The 19,899-nt window shown below is 38.8% G+C and overlaps 2 protein-coding genes and 1 long non-coding RNA gene across 3 annotated transcripts; 2 read left to right on the forward strand and 1 right to left on the reverse strand.

The window, feature by feature from the left end:
- The first annotated feature begins 7 nt into the window (after positions 1-7).
- On the forward strand, positions 8-7,861 carry LOC120436791 (differentially expressed in FDCP 6 homolog). Its single transcript, XM_039607652.1, has 4 exons — positions 8-150; positions 271-469; positions 569-659; positions 7,797-7,861. The coding sequence occupies exons 1-4, from the start codon at positions 8-10 to the stop codon at positions 7,859-7,861; spliced, it is 498 nt and encodes a 165-aa protein (XP_039463586.1).
- A 2,328-nt stretch (positions 7,862-10,189) lies between these two features.
- LOC120436792 (serine/threonine-protein kinase pim-1-like) lies at positions 10,190-11,218 on the reverse strand. The gene is made up of 5 exons (XM_039607653.1): positions 11,213-11,218; positions 11,048-11,095; positions 10,744-10,962; positions 10,474-10,654; positions 10,190-10,387 (listed from the first exon to the last, which is right to left on the reverse strand). Exons 1-5 carry the CDS (start codon positions 11,216-11,218, stop codon positions 10,293-10,295), a joined length of 549 nt encoding a protein of 182 aa, XP_039463587.1. The 3' UTR covers positions 10,190-10,292.
- Positions 11,219-17,116: 5,898 nt separating this feature from the next.
- Positions 17,117-17,903, forward strand: LOC120436802. The gene is made up of 3 exons (XR_005610608.1): positions 17,117-17,136; positions 17,673-17,760; positions 17,862-17,903. It is a non-coding gene; the product is annotated as an uncharacterized LOC120436802 (long non-coding RNA).
- The last annotated feature ends 1,996 nt before the right edge of the window (positions 17,904-19,899 follow it).

The raw sequence follows: 19,899 nt of genomic DNA on the forward strand, positions 1-19,899 counted from the left end.
GGCTGAGATGCAGGTGAAGGAAAAGGAGGCTGAACAACAGAAGAAGAGGATCAGGGAGCTGGAGCTGACACAGCAGCAGCTGGAAGTTGCCCTTAATATGGAGATCCAGGCTCGGCTGGAGGAGGAGAGGGCCAGACTGGAGCTTGAGCGGTAAAAATGGATTTCTAACTCTTATTATGGCCCTTTATTATTTTATTTGTGATGGAGATCTGCTATATCCATGAGAAGTATTAACATTTTCAGTTGCTTCTTCCCTTTCCCCTCCTTCAGGTTGCTGCAGGCTGAAGATGAAAAGAGGAAACATTTCCAGCTCCTCCAGGAGCAGCAACGTACAATGCAAAACCTCAGCCCCATACAGGAGCTGTCAGATGGCAGTCCCGATGAGGACACCCCCTCAGCCCTCAACTCTGCCTCTCAGGAGCTCCAGGATCTGCAGGCATCTCGCCAAAGAAGCCACCAGCGTCTGGAGGTGAACAAGTTTGTTTTGACTGGCTTTGTGAGCAGCATCTTATTTAGTGCTCTTCTAAAACAACACTGATGAGGATGCCTGCATGATTTTTGTTTCCAGGAGGTTCAGGAGAGGCTGAGGAATGCCAGTCAACATGTACGGCACTGGAACATCCAGCTGAACCGACTGATGACCCCCATTACTCCTGCAGGTGCCGTATTCACTTTGCCTCTTTGCAGCACAGACTTCTGGAACAGAGTGTTAGTATAGTTAATAACAGTGTAGACCATATAATCTGTCAGATAATTGCATTAAAATGCTACAAAAGGCACCTACCCCAAACATGTCAAGAGATTCATTCAGTGACTTGAATGAAAGAATCTGACTCACCTCAAGTTAATTAAAATTAAAACTAAATCTTATGAGTGTTTTCACGACTGCCATCTTGGTGTTTTGAAATCAGGCATGATGAATGAAGGAAGAACTGTCTGTGAAGGTTCTCAGTCGTTCAGGTCATCAGTAGTCTAAGGAGCTTGAAAGAAAAGCATCTGGACTTCTTTAAGTTTCTTGAAGAGCGTTTTACCTCTCATTCAAGAAGCTTCTTCAGTTCTCTGAAGAAATTCTGAACTGAAGAAGCTTCTCAGATGAGAGGTGAAACATCTTCAAGAAACTTAAAGAAGTCCAGATGCTTTTCTTTCCAAGCTCTCTAGACTGTAGTTAAACTTCACACACTGGACTTGTCAGTCACACATCCTTCGCCAGTAGGCATTCCCAGAATGATCTTTCCCCTTCTGACGCTTAGAATGACCAAATATGTGCAAATGGACAATTCAACATGCCACCATGTCAGTCTTTTATTAAATATGACATGAAACAAATGACTGAGCCATTAAATTTGTCACAAAGGTGTTCACCTAATTCCAGGCAAATGGAATAGACTCTATGGGACCATAAGTCTTTTGCACTTTGACATTTGTTTTACTTTTCAGATCTGTAACCTATAACTTTTCTACTGTATGTGTTTTGATCATAGGAGTCTCACGGGGACTTACTTACTTTTAGCACGTTTAGCAGTTGATGTTGGCTTCTTTTTCAGTACTGGAGCTTCCTGCTCATTGAAGACTTTTTCTAAAAGGAAATGCTTAATCCAAAATGGCGTTTTAAGGGCTTGGATTAATGTCAATTTCAGCAAATATTCTTTCTTATGTTAAAAGAACATGGATCTCTGTCAGTGATAAAATCTGACTTTATAAGTCAAATTTTAAGAGAGAGCTTCACTGCTAAGCTCTCATCTGTGTGGGTGTCACGGTTCGCTTGAGGACTCACACGCAGGACTCAGAGGCACAGTCAGTATTTATTACAGTTCCACCAGGTGTATATACAAACAGTGCAGGGGATAGTGCTATATACAAAGCGGTGACAGGGAAAAGGCTCGGGAAATCCAGGTAGGGGAAAGACACTTGCTCCTCTTCTGACTCTCTCCAAACACTCACACAAAAGGGAATCCGCTCGGGGAATGCAGAGTCGGGTCCAGGGGATCTATGTACAGAAGGAAACACACGTTAGAGGTTTTGCACAGGTCCAGTCCAGTCTCAGGTGAAGCTGGACGAGTTTGACTGCGAGAATATAGGATATAATTGGAATGAAAATTGAAGCGGGAACTCATGATTGTTTAGTGATGTCCACCACATCACGTTTAAAAGAGGTAAACACGAATAGAAAACACACATATACAAATTGTTACATGTGAGATTATTTTTGAAATGAATCAGAAGTGAGATAGTTTGAATTTAAAAGCTCAGTGAAAAGATGCATAAATTAAATATCAATACATAAAAATGCAATGAAGAGCACAATATAGGATGCAATGAAGATGCAGCTTACACTTAATTAAGATGATCACATGCCCTGCAACGAAGAAAGCAGCTTACACTCAATTAACATGAAATGCAACGAGGAAAACGCTTACATTCATATTCATGACATAAACATGACATAATTGGTATTTGTGACAGGAGAAAGAGAAAAGGGGGTCGTTTAACCACTCGTGATAATAATGAAAATGTCTTAGTTTGTTATTTTTAGGAGCAAAGCAGACCCGGACCAACTCTCCAGATCCAGCAGTTGGAAGAAAATTGTAGGTTAACATCAATGGATATGTTAAGGCAAGTTTCTGGTTGAATTGTTCACAGAATGATGTGTCCATGAACCTGAAAAGCAAGCCCTAACACCTGGCTGAAGACCAGGAGGGCGGTTATTCAAGGTGGGAAATTAAAATTTGGGCTAGTAATTCTGGGAAAGAGAAAACTGACTGCTTAATTGGAGAATTGGGAAGGAGTTTGAAAGACTGCGAAGCCATAGATGCAAAAATAACACATGCAAACAGAAAATGCATTAACCTTACAAAGACAAGCTCATGAAGCTTGATGCATAGAGAGATTGATTGAAAACCTGGCTAAGAACACAAGCATATGCAATGAAGATCAGCTTGCTGCTTGTATGAGTGAGAGAATGGGGTGAATGTTTAATATAATAGATGGAAAAAACAAAAGAAAAGTGACTAAAGTAGTTTAAAAGGGTGACTTAGGAGTGCTCTTGCACTGATTGATCAAAGCAAGTGATTAGTATAGAAAGAAAATGAAAGTAATTCAATAATGTGATAAGTTTTAAACATGTATTTCTCTTGCCAAGTTAACTTGTTGAGATGTCACTCAGTATGCAAATTCGCTGGAGTGAGCAGTGTCAGAGGAGCTTCCTGTGTGTGTGTGATTGAGGCCTTAAGGAAGGGAAGCAAAGTAGACGGTTCAGAGGTGCAGATTTGGACAAGAAATTTATAATTTAGTGTTGACACATTGTTGTAACGTGTTTATATCTTAGGCTGAATCTGAGTATGGTAAAGTGCTTAAAGGGGGATATTGTTGTGTACAAAACGGTGCAGCTTTTGACGAGGTTTTCAGTGTGTTGAACGGGTGAAATTTCAGATTGTTGAAGATTTTTGAGGTTGTTGTTTTATTTTTAATAGAGGGAGTTTTAATAAACATGGACATATCTAAAAGGACCCATAGTTTTTGTAACAGTGCACTTAGAAAAAACCTGTCAGGTGATTTTGTTTTGTACTTTGATGAGCTAATAATCAGCTCTCTTTTTTCTCATTTTTGCTCTAAGCAGGCCTGGAAGAAAGTGAACTAACAGCGCTGACAAAATTTCCGGACAAACAAATATGAGGTGACTTTTCCAGATTACAATGGGCGAAGGAAAGGCTACCTGTGGGGACCTGATCAGATTGAAAGTCCCTGTCTAAAAGATTGCCGCGAGCCAATCCAGACAAAACCATAAAGAACTATTTTCTAAAAAGAGTAAACAAAATAAAACAAATGAATGAGCTCATGTTGCTGAGAGTGAAGACTCTGATTATTTGCGAGGGAGTCCACACTATCAGCAAGACCTGATGTTAATGCATGTGAGTCAGTGTGTGACTGGACCAAGGTGGGGATGAATAAAATATTGACAAACAGGAGGAGTGGAAGACTTAAATCTGGGGATGCTGATTTTGGGATATTGATGTTTGCTTGGAGGGAATTTTTGTTTTATTTATTGGGGTTGGATTATGTTATTACATTATGAAATGCTAAATGCTAAAAGGGAAACATTTTTTGATATAACTTACGTTACCATTAACTGAAGAAACACATGATTGATGACTGCTCTGTTTTAAGTTTTCTTTTATAACACAGGTTGGATCATAAGTGGGGAAACTGAGTATGAAATGTGAAGTTCTGGTTAACACACAGGTTTTTGTTTTTAGGACGTTTCAAGGATGTAGGCTGTGGATGGAGCCAAGAAAAGATTTGACATGATGATTAATTTGATTTCATTCCTTAAACACAGGTTTGAAGGTCCGGAGCATGTAGACTTAATATGATATGACTAACCTTTTTCTTTTAATTTCCTAAGCTCGAGTGAAGGATTTTGAGTTTGTAACACATGAGATGTGTCACAAAAAAGGGGGAGTTACAGGATTTAAGGTTTAATTTGAAAGGGGTTTTAGGATTACTTGATGACGTTTGGGGTTTTTGATAATTTAGGTATGGTAAAACTGAGGCAGAAATTGTTGTTTTCATGTTCTTTTTGATTGCTAGAATAAGAGGTTATAATTTAGGCTTGCACATACAGATATGTCAAAGGAAAATTGTATATATGTGATTAGCTACATGGAATGTGCTCTTTTAGGGTTACTAAGCAAATGTCTACGTGACTTTTACCTAATAACTTATGTGATGATAAAGTTGTTTACCGACTAGCAGCTTGCTCTCTTATAGAGCATACAGACTTAGAAAAGGGGAACTTCAGCTCTGAGTTCTGAGAATAACTCTGGTATTTTTGTAGGTAGACAGGAAACACGTCGAGACCGCCGTATAGGGCAAATGTGGTAGAGCTTGTAATTAAATGTGGGCTTGAAAAGAGGAAGCAAATTTGGTATAGGACGTGCTTGAGATGATCAGATGAGAGAAGGGGAAGGTCAGGAATAGTTTAGATTAAGATTGAAAAATTAAATTGGGTGAAAGGGGGTGTAGCAAGTAGATTCAGGGCAGCTCACAGCCTGGCGTAAACGCAAGGTGCCGTCACACAGCTTAAGTTATTTGTTTGATTTATTTTATGACAAAATAATATAGAAAACAGCACATGTAGTGAGAGAACACTCACTAAAAGTTCTGACTACACATAGTGTGGTGGCTTATGTGAACTCGCAGGCGTTCACTATGACATCATTAGCACAACAGAGACTGAGTAAAGTTTTAGACGCTCCAAATCTGACATTTACACATGAAGGAATCAAGATGGCAGATTTAATGGGATCAGGAGAACCTCATGATTGTACTAAGAAAGCAGAACTTGAAGGGAAAGTCAGGGAAGATTTAAAAGCAGAACCTGTTGGGATTTGGGATTTAGAGATTCTTTTATTGCTATCATATAATCTGCCTTATGATGACTGCATTAATAACATGTTGTACAGTATTATTTTAATAGTATTGAATATGTTTGTCATCACAGTGACGTCTCTATTTATAGGGTGAGTTCATTTTATACACAATGCATATCTGTGCCTGTTTAGAGTTGATGTTCCGTCCAAAAGGGTTTTAAGCTTCACTGGTGAGAGTGTCCAGGTGATACATGTTGAGGGAAGATGAGAACATAGCAGGTTAATTGCATGCACGCTTACAAACACATGATTTAAATATAGGCCAGGCCAAAGGCCTGGACTTTATGTAGCTTTTAACTTTACAGCCCCCAACTTGCAGGAATGGCGTGGAGTGTAATGAATGAATGCAAAATATGCTTACAGACACAAACATGACAGGGGTTTATTTTATAGGGTAAAAGGTGGACCACATGTTGCTTTGTTTCTGCTTAGCAACTGATGAGATAAAAGGGGTTAAAGATAAATATGCAATACGTGAACAGGAAACGTGTGAGGGTGAGACGGGTGAAACAAAATGTTGTAGATAATGGAAACTTGTCTAACTGGCATTAACAGTAACTTTTGCATGTTATGTATATGCTTGAAGCCACAAGAGGCGTAAATCCTGATAGAAAATTTTGAAGTGTGCTTTCTGGCGGAGATTTAGGCTGACAGGGGGATGGTGTGTATTTTACTCGGGGTGTGTTTGATAAAACTAAAAGCGTTGCTCACACACATAAAGAGTATTGAGATTAAATAAAGTTAATATAATGGATAGAGCCCAGAACATGATATTGTGAATCAACTTTGAATAATTAAAGGAACCTTAGATGAACACAGTAGGTTAGTGAGGTGTAGCAGAGAAAGGCTGTTTGTTTTCTATCCCTTACAGGAGAAGATTTCCACTAGAGAGGGTAAGAGCGAAGACAGTGGACTTGGGAATGGTGGTTTCGGCGCCTATGGTGCCATTAATGGATCTAGAGGTGACAGAGTGGGTCGAGGAGTGACACAACACACAGTATGGTGACCTCTTGTGGTCAAGAGGTCAAGAGAGGGGATTGTAAGATTTAAAGAAATTAGTTTACTGCTGAACTGTATATAACCATCATCCTTATCATTGCATCAATTATCATTCATCAGAGCATTGATTGAAGCTGCTGCCATTAGGTTATAATTTGTATTACAGGGGTTATCATAATCAAATATTAACATGTTTATTATAGGTGCAGTTATAACCACTTTAAAATGATTGAGTTAAATATATATATCAAAACTCATATGCTGAGTATATTGTTACAGTAAAATAGTAGCTGAGCAAAGGCCTGAATATATTCAGCAACCTGCTGCACTAGAACTTGCTTGCCAACAGGTGAAAGAAGAAGTTGTCCAGTCCATGGGGACCTCAAAGGCCTGAGATCATCACCATATTTGAAAGAGGATGCCAGAAAGGGGAACTTCTGTGTCTGCACTTATCTCTTAGAATAGATCATTATCTGTAGAGGAGACAAACAATGTTCTTAAGATGCAAATTATGTGCTTGTGAACGCATGAGGGGGCGTCATAATACCCTGATGTTATAAAAGCAATCTGAAGTGTATTTTTGGTTGGGGATTTACAACTGATGTGTTGCAGTTTAGATCTCCCCACGCTGCGTGTATTCATTAAAAATCAATTGTTTGATCGACCTCTTTTGGACCATGATTGTTTTACTCTCGTCCTCAATTTCGAACCCGTAACAGAAGCAAAAGAGAACTTGCTCAGAGCACTGACGCGAGTCACACACAACGATCCAGCGATGAGTAGAAGCCACTCCCTGGCTTAAATGCTGGCTGCACTGATGAGGCCCAGGTGTTTCCTCTTCAGAGGGGCGTGGGCCGAGGGCGTGAACCCACCATGAGTTCCGCCCTGGCGAGAGAGAGAGAGAGAGAGAGAGAGCGCACGAACGAACGAACGAACGACTAGTCAGCGGCCTGCTGATCCCCTGGCCGTGACAGTGGGGTTCAAATCCCTTATTCAGATTAAGATTTTATGTGACATTACATTGGCAAAAATTAAATTTACTTGAATAATGTGAGTATTGGAGTAAGTACTTGAGTAATTTTGAATAACTTTAATTTTGTAATGTGCATATTTTATGAATAATGATGTTTCAATACTTTAATCTACTGAATAAGTAAGAATTAGACTTAATAATCTTTTACTTTAAAAGGAAATTGTGTACAATCTTTTATTCTCCAAAATGCACATAATAAAAATGTTTTGGGGAATGTATATGCTTTTAAAACCAATTGCTTCTTACCTGATGCATGCTATAACTTTCAGCAAAACTGAACTAAAATTTGTTAACAAGCTTACCAAATAAGAAATGTTTTGTAATTTTCTTTGCAGAGCGACTGGAAAGCCGGCTGTTATCAAAGCCCACATGCCCTAAAAAGGAGGGCGCTGGCCAGTAATGAGTTCATCACTAAGTTTAAGATAAGAGTTGATCAGAAAAGAGGCGATGATGAAAGTCTGGAGCATCAGTTGGAGGCTGCCAACCTGTCTGATGAATCGTTCGAGGCCCAGACAGAAGTCAACGGACAAATATGATCACAGACATTTAAAAAAAGCGAGTTGAGAGTTAAGGGGAAAAATATTGTAATAAGTATATATTTGAATTGCACACTAAGATATAAAGTGATGGCAGCGAGCACAGTGTTGCAGGATTTAATTAAAAACACATCTGACTAAGACCAACTGAAATTTAGAGTTGTGTATAATAAAGTTTATTCATGATTAATAAAACAAATCTGTAATATTTTTCTTTCTCTTTTGTCCATTTGAATCTGCTACAGCTTAAATAAAAGAAAAGAATGTGTTTTGAATAAATTAAACTCTATTCTCTCTTTTTCTTTCTTTTTTTTTTTCTTGGTGGGTTTTCATTTGCAATCAAACGCAACATTATACAATTATATAGTATAGTAAGAAATATCCTTTAACTTAATTTAGTATTTGTTTTTAATTTTTGTTTTATTGTTTCCCCTTCAGTTTTGTGCTTATGACATGTTCTAATCTGACATATTATGCAGTAAATTATTTTGCAATAACTTAACAGGCCATTGTGGGAGCCAACATTCACTTATCAAGGACATATTTGTATATTCTGTGGGCTGCTTTATGGTTGTGTCATTTAGAAACATAAGCCACAACAGACTTCCACCGGAGAGTACTTAAAATGTATTTTATGTAAAGATATTTTAATTAACTACTATATTAAGAGCGAACCTATTGTTACATGGATTAATTGTACAAACTGTAGAGAAATAAGTTTAAGCGTGCAACTTTTTATTCATTTTTAACTGTATTAATGTTTTTATGTTGATACAGCCGCCTCATATCTGTTTCCTCAGTGTTTTTAAACCATGTACTCCATCTATGAGTAAGAACATGAATAAATTCCTTTCCAAATTTGTAGTTCTTTTTTCCAGCTGTTTTTAGTATATATGTAACATTTCTTTACACACAAATGCAGGTATTCTTTTGCACCAAGACGTTAAAGAAATGCTAAGAAAAAATGAAAATACTACATTGCAACCTGTGTGTGTGTATATATATCTGTATCTATATAGATATATATGTGTATTCGTACCCTTTTTCATCATCTAGTTTCCTGTGCCAGATCTTCTACTGATCCACTGAGGCAGACATGTAAAAAACATGAACTAAAGCATATTTCTGTATATAAACAGGACTTTAAATCTTTATCAACAGCTACTTTAGAGGAAATTCTTCAATAAACTGCAACCAAAGGCTCAACTCAGAGGACAAAATCCAACCTGTTATAAATAGTGTGACAGCAAACTTTCTCTTGTGTAAAGTTACAAATAGGAGTAATTATCCACAGGAGCTTTTATACATAATGAAGTTATAATTAGTCCTGTAGAAATTGTACATTTAAGCTATATAGTTCCGCTGTGATAACTCTGCTATGAATGCCTCTTATTAACTTTTATGCTTTTACAACCCACTATGAGCAAACACTCAGCAACAGTGGGAAGGAAAAACTCCCTTCTTGAAGGAAAAAACCTCTGGTAGAACCAGGAAATCTGTCTAAACTAGTTGGGGCTTAGAGCAACAGATGCAAGTCTTCAGATCATTTGCAGTGTGACTGTCTTTGTGCACACTTTAACCTGATTCAGTTTTCTTATTTGTCAAAATGCACCATGGGTAAAACAAAACAAAACAAAAAAACAAAACAAAATAGTAATGAAGGAGAATCCTCAGCAAAGATGAATTAAACAAGTTTTATTTTGATCAAAATTTTACTTTAAGTAAAACACATCTTTATTTTAAAGTCATCAAATAAAGACAGTTTTGATGGAGCTCTGACCCAGCCCAAGCTCTCTATGAAGACGAGGAAAAACTCCCAGGGGCCAGATCGATGGGAAGAAACCTCGGGAAAGCCCATTCAAAGAGATCCCTTTCCTGGGATGGCTGGGGGTTACAGGAACTCCAAAAAGCTAAATTTTAGTTATTTATTTTTAAGATTGACCCATTCTATCTATTCCTGTCCAACAGAAAAAAGAAAGGAAGTTACTACAATGTATCATACTTATATGATAAGGTGTGAATTGTGTGTTTGTGTGTGTTATCTTAGCCAGGGGTGAAGCTGGAGCTCCTCCAGTGTTGGGCGCTTCTCCGGGACTATAGCTAAACATGCGTCCAAGAAATTCGGCATTCTTGAAAGAAAGAAAAGATCAAAAAGATGAAGATGATAGTTCTAGTGATCCAAGGCATCAGTGAATCTGGAAGTGTGAAGTTTTCTTACCTGTGGACAGACGCTTTTTGATGCTCAGTTTCTTTGTGAGGAACCTCGCGGTACTAAAGTATCGTGCATGAAGCGCTTCATACAACACCACTCCCATTTGCCACACCGTGGTGGGTCCACACCTGTAGCAGCTCCCTAATGTACCACTCGGGAGGGATGTGAAGAGGAGTGCCTAACAAACAGACACAATTGCAATTTCTTCTAAAACAAAAGACACAAATTGTTACATCTGTGAAAAGCAGGAGCAGAATATGTTACCATAGAAGATGCGATACAGAGATCGCTGTTTAACAAAGCAGCTCAGTCCAAAGTCAATGATGCGAACACGAGGCACATCTGAGCCGGTCTCAATCAGAATGTTTTGTCCCTTGATGTCCCGATGAAAGATGTGTTTATCCTCAAGTTCCTTTACAGCATCAACTAGTTGCTTCAGAATGACCTGGAAAAGATGAAAAACACAATAATGAGTTCATGCTTTTCTGCCTTGATTGAATGCTGTACAGTCTAAGGTTCTTCCAGTCAACCTACCTTGGCCTTGTCCTCTGTTAAAGTTCTTCCATTTTCTGCTTTGTATTTTTGCAGGTCCACAGCGGGGACAGGTCTCTCCAGCACCAGGATCAGCTCTTTGCCAAGGTCGAACCACTCCAGCAAGGACACAGGTGCAGATATTCCCACTGACCCTTCTGCTTCACCTGCAAGTTTAACCATAATGGCCACTTCCACTGAGAGCTTCTTCCCGCTTTCATCCTGAAATATTACAACAAAATGGATGATGAGGAACGCAGCATTCAATCCAGTAATGTAAAACTGATTCAAGTGTTGGACGCCTTACCGCCACTTTGCAGTAGACTTTATTTCTGGGAATGTGTTTGATGGCAACCTAGAAGACACAGAGCATTGGTGAGCATTTCCTCAGTATGACATAATGAAAGGTGGAAACACAGCAGACGTCTCAGTTTACGATATTATCCATTATCTGCGTTACTGCCTGTCTTACTACCATCATCTGAACACTTACTGGAAAACGATCTTCTATCCGTAGCCAGCAAACACTGCTCCGCAGCCTCCTTCTCCGAGCTGGTGCTCCTCCACATATCTGGCTTGGAATTCACCTGAACAGACAAAACAACAAATCTTGTTTTATTACAGCTGTGACACAAATTACTCTCCTCTGTAGCCTAAATGTTCCTTTTGCCCTTCCCTGAATATAAAACCCAAGCTGCTTGCTACTTACGTTTTGGTCTGCCACTGATTTTTGTCCTGGTCCACATTCCTTTTTTTTTTTTCTTGGGTGACTCTCTGTTGTCTCCCGCGGCCTTTCTTTTGCCATTTTTTGCGCACACCTGTTTGTTATTCAAGTCTGGAGATGTGGAAAACACCAAAAGCACATCAGCTCACTGGATGATAGACACAAACACTAAACACTAATATCTTAAACCTAGCAACCACACTTAATCTACCCCTTATTCAACTAATTAGCCTACCTTTACCAGAGTCCAACAAGGAGGATGCTTGCTCCTTGTCACCGCTCATGGTGGTAGAAGTTTAGCCTTCTTTGCTTTCTTTGTTGTGCCCTCTTCATCTTGCACAACCTTGCGCTTCACTCCTTTGACCACATCTGAGCTGGTGGAAGGACCAGCCTGCTCAGCGACCCTCCTCCTTTTTATTGGGGTCTTCTTTTCAGGACTGGCCTTTCTTTTAGCAGTCCTGCTCTTACAATCTATAAACGACAACAACACAGTGGTGAAAAAGAGTCCCCGACATCAGGACTGGAAGCAGTTTGGCAAAGAATTTGAAATTGCTTTTGCTTAAATTATCACAAGTTTATTCTTGGGATAAAAAAACTGACCAGTGCAAACTGATACTAGGTTTACTAAGTCTTAGATCTTGATGACACTTGTTGGTCTGTTTTTACTGTTGAGTCCAAGAATAAACTTATTACATTATTTTACCAAAAGACCGGTAACCTTTCTTTGATTAGACATCTTGTATTTACCAGGATTTTATTTTATTATTTTACTTACCTTGATCTCCTGAATCTTTCTTATTGGCTGGAGTGGTAATTTTTCTTGTTTCCTTTTTCATTGTAATTTCGGAGAACTTTTAAACTCGAAAATGTAAACCGTAATGAGTTAATATTGAGTTAATATTCCTTCAAATGTGCGCCCTTCAAATGCTTGACTTTTCTAACTGAATTCTGTAAGTGAGCTTTATAAGTAAACTCTGAAACTACGGCAACACAACATAGAATCTTGCCTTTCAGTGACTTCACTGACTGCCAGTAGTTCAAAGTAGTTTACAGAAAAACACTCTGGCAGACAAAGCCATAATATTTCATATAATTCAATCATTTCATATCAATTAAACAGTTTCTTTCATTATCTTTCATCGTTTGTATAAAGACCTCATGTATGGATGACAGTATGAAGATTTGTGGTTGACCACACACTAATAAACACAGTGTCAGCTACATTGTCATCTGATTTAAAGTATTTATTATTGTACATTTAACTGTCATGGTACTGAGTCTGTGACCCAGTGTTTTGTGTTTGTTCATTTATATTCATTGATTATTCTTATGTATGTTTTGGTTCTCTTTATTGTTTTCTTCTTGTGTTATATTCTTAGGCTTTAGGTTTCTGTTACTTTGCCTTGCCCTGTGTCCCACGTGTCATGTCTCTGTGTCAACTCTGTGTCTTTGTAAAAGTCTCTTGTTTGCTGTTTTACTTTGATAGTCTTGTGTGCTATGTTAGTGTTTTCATGTCTGTGAAGGTTCTCAGTCATCTAGGTCATCGTAGTCTAAGGAGTTTGGAAAGAAAGCGTCTGGACTTGAAGTTGCTTGAAGATGTTTCACCTTCTCGGATGAAAAGAACTTAAACTTTGCTTGAACGTCTTCAAGCAACTTAAAGAAGTCCAGACGTTTTCTTTCTAAGCTCCTTAGACTATGTTAGTGTTTTCAGTTTTCCTTCCCATGGTCTTGTTGTTTGTGATTTCTGGCAGCTGTGCTCTCATCCTGTGTCTTATTCCTCATTTATCCCTCTGTGTATTTAAGCCCATTGTTTTCCTCTGTTTGCTGTTGGGTTGTCTGTGTATCATCCATGACAATTAAATTAAATAGCAAATGCAACTACAATTTCAATGAGATTCATTCCTGGCATTCTACTGCGGTGGCTGAAAGTAGACACCAAGCATTATCACTGTAACTGATGTAAATATTGGACTTGGAGGATTCATCTGATAGACTGATGCAAACATTACTGTGAGGAAAATTTTGAATCTCCCAATTTTCTTTTTTTTCTGAAAGAAAGAAAGTCGGTTACTGTATCACATTTGTATGGCAAGATGTGAATTCAGTATGCGTGTGTGTTTGTGTCAGAGAGGAGTTTATCTGAGCCAGGGTAAAGCAGGAGGTCCTCCAGCATTGGGCACTTCTCCAGGACTTTGTTAAAACTTGTTTTCAAGACGTCTGAAATGAAAGAAGGACAAGAGATATCGAGATGATAATTCCAGTGATCCAAGCGATCACATTGATTTTCTGCAAAATTTTCTTTTTGAGAGTCATTCGGCTGGGCAGGGGGTATAACACATCTGCAATGCAGCAACATCTGCTCTCTGGGCCTGTGTGAGAGTGTTATCTCAATGGCGGGAATGAGGATGTTGGAATTTGGCATCTCAGGCACCAACTCATCTCTTTCCTTAACCGGGCTCACTAGAGATTGGTTTCAGCCTCTCTCCATGCTTTAAGGAGGTTGAGTTGATAAATCTGACTGGCCCCTCCCCTGTCTGACCATATCTCTTCATAGTCAACACCAATGTTCTCACCGTGTGACCATGAACGGTCCTTACCACTTGGCAAGTAATTTCGAGCTAGAAGAAGGAGTAAGACAAGCACTTTATGTCCCTGTTAAAATACAATTACATTTTATCAAATATCACTAAGCAGTCCTTACCTTTAAATACAGCCTGGTTTCTTTCTCTTTCTTTCTATATCTCTGAGTGAAGTTAGCTCTCATTCTTTTCTCTTCCTGTGAAATACAGCAAGTGGAGCTTTTAGCTAGCAACACACTGTGACACAGTTAGTGTTTGTTGAGGTGATAGAAATGCTGCATTTGAAATTACCTGCCACAACATTTTACTCCCTTTTATGTTCACTCCTTTTTTCTGAAGTACCGCAAATTATGGGCACGTGGGGTTGTTCTGGTGTTGTGCTAAAATCAATAAATCAAAACTACGGTACATGGTTTGCTCTTTCATCTCTACTGATTAAAACGCGACTGTTTTCATGTGTCACTGTTTAGGCTCAAATCTCATTGTTTGAAGGCCTGCAGTGACGTGAAATATTAACTTCCCCAAATGTGTTAAACCCAAAGTAACGAGTTTGTTTTGAAAATATATGGAGTGGAAACTACAGATATTTGTTTAAAAATGTAGGGAGTAAAAATTAAGTACACAGCAAGGAAGTTTTTTTACTCTTTACTTCCTACCTGTGGAGCCAATTAAGCTAAATTTAAGAAGCGCATGTTTGTGTATACTTAAAAGCTCTTATAGTTATTTTCACTTTGTAGACAAATTAAAGCACAGAAAAGAAAAACACGATACATTAGAGCATGACATACTTTGACCTGAGGTGGCGCTGCAGCGTGAAAGAGCCTGAGCGTCAACCGGAAGAAGGCGAGAATAAACTCCGTATAAACAACATGGCGTCTCTCCTGTGAGGTGTCATGCCGAGCAGATGTCAGAGTTGAGTTCAAGCAAAGTTGACTCTTTCGGTGATTACAGTTTGTCCGGGCGGGCTGTGCGTCTTATTTCATCCGCAGACACGTCGTTGGATGAGGAACAGCTCATGTTGGCATCAGTGGCAGTCAGGATGGCAGCATCTTCCAGAGGGAAGGTCAGGTCGCTGGTCTCTCTGAGCAGGACGCTGTCCACCAACAAGCCCGGTTCCATGGCTGGAGATTACCCTCCTCAGGCTGAAGCCCCGCTTCTCCCCGAGCAGCGAGCCAGCCGCGGCGCCTCAGCGGAGACCCAAAAAGACCCCAGCGGCTGCTCTGTGCTCCTCTTCCCGGTCAGGGCAGCCAGTTTGTGGGCATGGGCAGAGGACTTTTGAAATACCCCAACGTTAAAGAAATGTTCACCGTAGCCCAGAAGATCCTGGGTTACGACCTGTGTTCCAGATCTACTGGCGTTTAGATCTACTGGCGTTAGTCGAACAGATGTGTGGCAGTCTTGCGTTTCAGGAGCTGCTACCGACAAACCCAAAAACGCCAAATGTGTCACCTGTGACACTTGCAGAGGTTATCTCAAACACACTCCGTCAGTCTTGATGCTGTTGAACAACAAAATGTTTAAAAATGTGGCGAGTTTACCTGGTGATATCCTCACGCGCGACGCGATCGCGAAAACGGCAAACAATTAACACCACGCCGATGTTGTTCACAGGACATAATAGGACGTAATGTGAAACTCACAGAGAAACTCGCGGATTCTTCCACTGACCGCCGCGGCACACCTGCACCAGGGTAAACCTCCGCCTACCCCACTCCCGCTTTACAGGTGAAAATAGAGCAACAGGGCCGCTGAGTCTTTGATTTTATTTATTTTCTGCTGTGTTTTACTTTCATCTATTTGAAAGAGTGAGTGTAAACACAAAAAAATATTTTATTTTATGTGCTGGAATGTGCAGAAAATAGGTTTAAATGTTAAACAAATTTCTTCCAGTCAGAGAATGTTGCATATAATTAAGTTTTTGCTTGATACATAAAGTTAAAAGATTTAAAGTTTTAAAAAGAGACGTTTCCATTTGATTACATTTTGTATGATGGATTATGCAGAAAAAGTAGAATTGGGCTGAAAGATCTATCGCTTTATCACCTATTCAGGTTGTAAATTGTGTTTTTAAAAAGTAACTAAGTAATTAATTACTTTTGAAAATAAGTAATCAGTAAAGTAACGGGATTACTTTTTGGGGGAAGTAATCAGTAATTAGTAACTGATTACTTTTTTCAAGTAACTTGACCAGCACTGCTCCTCAGTAAGGAAAATCGCTATTGGCTGTCCTAAAAGTCGCTAGAAGTTGCTAAATGACGTCATCGCCTAATTTGCATAATTGGTCATGCTAATCTAATTGTAACCTATGTTGTTGGAGAGAGAAATAACATCGTGGAAGAGACATAAAGTGAGTAAAAAACGTCCTAAATGCATTTAGAGTTTATTTAGAACTACAAATTAAATTTCTTTTAGCAATTATTGTTTTTTTTAATGTCACAATTCCAACCCTGCTCCTTTACCCGGGCTTGGACCGCAAAAGTGACCGAAATAGGCACTCTGGTGGAGTTACTTTGTGTGTGTGTGTTTATAAGTAGTTTTAAACCTTGTGATCCACAAAACAGCAAAAGAGTAAAGAAGAACTGACTGCGTTACAGCACCCGCTGCTTGTTGAGAGTAAAAGCGATACCCGCTTTCACGTCTTTTTTTAGCGACTTTTTTTTTTTTAGAAATAAAGTCGCTAAGGGGTCTGAAAACTCGCTAAATATAGCGACAAAGTCGCTAAGTTGGCAACACTGCCCCGAGGACGAGCTTTCTTCATACATTCTTATATAGTTCTATACTGTGTATTGTGTATTTTGTTGTACAGTTATTTTATTTTTTAACTTTATATATTTTATCTTATTCTTTCCCAGTTAAATTTACCCCTTTTTAATTTTCATATTTATTTTCTATCTTATTCATAGCCTTTTCTTTTTTCTTTAGGTCACGAGCAGTTGTCTAAGCATTTCACTGCATATCGTACTGTGTATGACTGTGTACGTGACAAATAAAATTTGAATTTGAATTTGAGCTGCAGAAAACGGTTCACTGTCAGCCGGCGGTGTTTGTCACCTCCTGGCTGCTGTGGAGAGACTCGACCAAGAAAACCCCAAAGTAAGTGCCAGATAAATGTCTGGAAAAGGACAATAACTGCAGGTCCTGCCTTCTTAAATGTGGCCATTTTATCTTTTTTTAATAAAAAAAAAAAATACTGCTACAGTAATATTAATTTATATTTAAAATGTGCGCACATTATGTATGAAGGTGTGGATGAATGATGCTTGTTGTAAGAAAGCATTTTGAGTGCCCAGTAGAAGAGCATCTTTCAAATGCAAAGTTTCTCATTTCAACTTTAATTACTGCACCTGATTAAAGCTATAGAGTAAATAAGGCTTCCAACAGTGGTTATTTCTTATTATCACATCTTGTTTTTGTTGTTTTTATCAGTAGATTGTTGTTTCACTCCCACCAAAAACACCACGTAAATAATCTTCTGATTCTGAATGACCATTTAAAAAAAATAAACAAATTGTTCTGAGTTAATTTCAGTTACGGATGTATCAGTGACATAAATGATATATCGGTCATAATCGGGAGGCTGTTACATTTTTATTTTTATTTTTTTTTGACTTGTTTCCTGCTGTACACAGGCCATTGAGATGTGTGTCGCTGCTGCAGGTTTCAGTGTCGGAGAATTTGCTGCTCTTGTCTTTTCTGGGGCGATGAACTTTGCAGAAGGTAGAAAGACTTCTTTTTTGGGTTTTTTTTTTGCATTTGTAAAAGGTGTTTTAATCACAACTTTGGTTAATATTCTGTATTTACTCCTTATGCTGCATAAGGAGTAAAGGCAGCTCAACTCCCAGTCCTACTGCCAGTTTCTGGAAGACACCTTCTTCAAGCAGTGGTACAGGAAGAAGTCTGCATCCTTCAAGAAAAACATGATTTTCATGCAGGACAATGCTCCATCACACGCGTCCAAGTACTCCACAGCGTGGCTGGCAAGAAAGGGTATAAAAGAAGAAAAACTAATGACATGGCCTCCTTGTTCACCTGATCTGAACCCCATTGAGAACCTGTGGTCCATCATCAAATGTGAGATTTACAAGGAGGGAAAACAGTACACCTCTCTGAACAGTGTCTGGGAGGCTGTGGTTGCTGCTGCACGCAATGTTGATGGTGAACAGATCAAAACACTGACAGAATCCATGGATGGCAGGCTTTTTGAGTGTCCTTGCAAAGAAAGGTGGCTATATTGGTCGCTGATTTGTTTTTGTTTTGTTTTTGAATGTCAGAAATGTATATTTGTGAATGTGGAGAAGTTATATTGGTTTCACTGGTAAAAATAAATAATTGAAATGGGTATATATTTGTTTTTGTTGAGTTGCCTAATAATTATGCACAGTAATAGTCACCTGCACACACAGATATCCCCTAAAATAGCTAAAACTAAAAACAAACTAAAACTACTTCCAAAAACATTCAGCTTTGATATTAATGAGTTTTTGGGTTCATTGAGAACATGGTTGTTGTTCAATAATAAAATTATTCCTCAAAAATACAACTTGCCTAATAATTCTGCACTCCCCTATATACTGACTAACCAGCAGCAACACTCTGACTCAGTGTTTCCATCTGTGTTTATTTCCATCTTTACAGTCAGGCATAAACATCTCACAGCAGCTGGAAAACCAGTGAGCACTTTAGAGGAAAAAAGTGAAAGTTTATGTTCAACTGTAAAATATTCTCTGTAATGTAAATTGTTCTGCTCTCTGACAAACCATCAGAGGTGCAGCACGTGTATCATTTGGTGTTTGAAGCAGAAACAAAAACAAAGAGTTAAAGGAAGACACATTTGAAGAAGAAGGAAAATGAAAACAAGACGTCACTGAGCAACAACCTGACAGAACGAGAGCCAACAGTTTACTATCAGAACTGAGGCTGATCATTAACAGGGAGCAGCAGGTAACAAGGTCATCAGCAGTGGAGGAAAGTATGGAAGTAATACTCAGCTTCATATTTGAAGATACTCGAGTATCTTAGCTGCAGGTCTGGAACAATGGTTTTATTTCCTTTCCCATTGAACATCTCACACAGCCCCTCATCTGTGACCCTTAGCAAACCCACTGGATATCTACCTGTACATAAAGGAGATCAGATCAGTTCCATCTAGACCAGCTGTAACAGGAAAATGCTGCTTACACTTTGATGCATCAGTTTCAGTTTGTCATATAAGACAATATATCAGATTGAGGCATTATTTTCCTGCAGTGAGTGAATCTACTTTGTACTTTACTCTTTTCTTTTAGGTAAAGGGTCTAAACAGTACTTGTACACTGTGGAAATCCCATAAGAACGTCTCCTGAACTCTGAAAAATAACAAAACAAAGACTAAGGAGGTCATGGGTGCTGATGATGATGATGATGAGGAGGAGTAGCATGCATTTAAAAAGTGACTGATGTCCTAGAATACAACAGAACAGTGTCTCTACAAACTTATGAAAACATGACAGTCTTGCATTAGTTTGTATTCTTACGATTTCAAAAAACGAGGGAAAAATCTCCTTGAAATCCACAATTCCTTTTTGTTATTTCTTAGTGTGTGACGTATTTTATTGGCTTTATGATTGGTGCAAACAGTTTCCTGATTCATAATGGAAATAGATTTTAGACACAGGAGGAACACGCAGTGATCAGCAGGAGCAGCTTGGAGTCCAGTCTTCTTCACACTGAGGAGGGACATATATGCAGGAACAGTTGTCATAACTGTTACAACCACCAGATGGCGAAAGAGTCCCACTGCAACTTTAAGCCATGAAGGATGTGTCTTGATGTTTGCTTGTGATAAATCTGCTTTATGTGAGTCTTTTTCAGAGAGTA

This window comes from Oreochromis aureus, unplaced genomic scaffold, assembly GCF_013358895.1.
Source record: "Oreochromis aureus strain Israel breed Guangdong unplaced genomic scaffold, ZZ_aureus HiC_scaffold_23, whole genome shotgun sequence".
Lineage (NCBI taxonomy): Eukaryota > Metazoa > Chordata > Actinopteri > Cichliformes > Cichlidae > Oreochromis > Oreochromis aureus.

What these genes read in the sequence shown, in the direction of transcription:
- LOC120436791 (XM_039607652.1), top strand. Translation starts at nt 8, where the DNA reads ATGCAGGTGAAGGAAAAGGAGGCTGAACAACAGAAGAAGAGGATCAGG. An exon ending in GCCAGACTGGAGCTTGAGCG is followed by an intron (nt 151 to 270) that starts GTAAAAATGGAT and finishes CCCCTCCTTCAG; the next exon opens with GTTGCTGCAGGCTGAAGATG. An exon ending in GAAGCCACCAGCGTCTGGAG is followed by an intron (nt 470 to 568) that starts GTGAACAAGTTT and finishes TTTTGTTTCCAG; the next exon opens with GAGGTTCAGGAGAGGCTGAG.
- LOC120436792 (XM_039607653.1), bottom strand. An exon ending in AAGTCTACTGCAAAGTGGCG is followed by an intron (nt 10,963 to 11,047) that starts GTAAGGCGTCCA and finishes GTAATATTTCAG; the next exon opens with GATGAAAGCGGGAAGAAGCT. An exon ending in TAACAGAGGACAAGGCCAAG is followed by an intron (nt 10,655 to 10,743) that starts GTAGGTTGACTG and finishes CATCTTTTCCAG; the next exon opens with GTCATTCTGAAGCAACTAGT.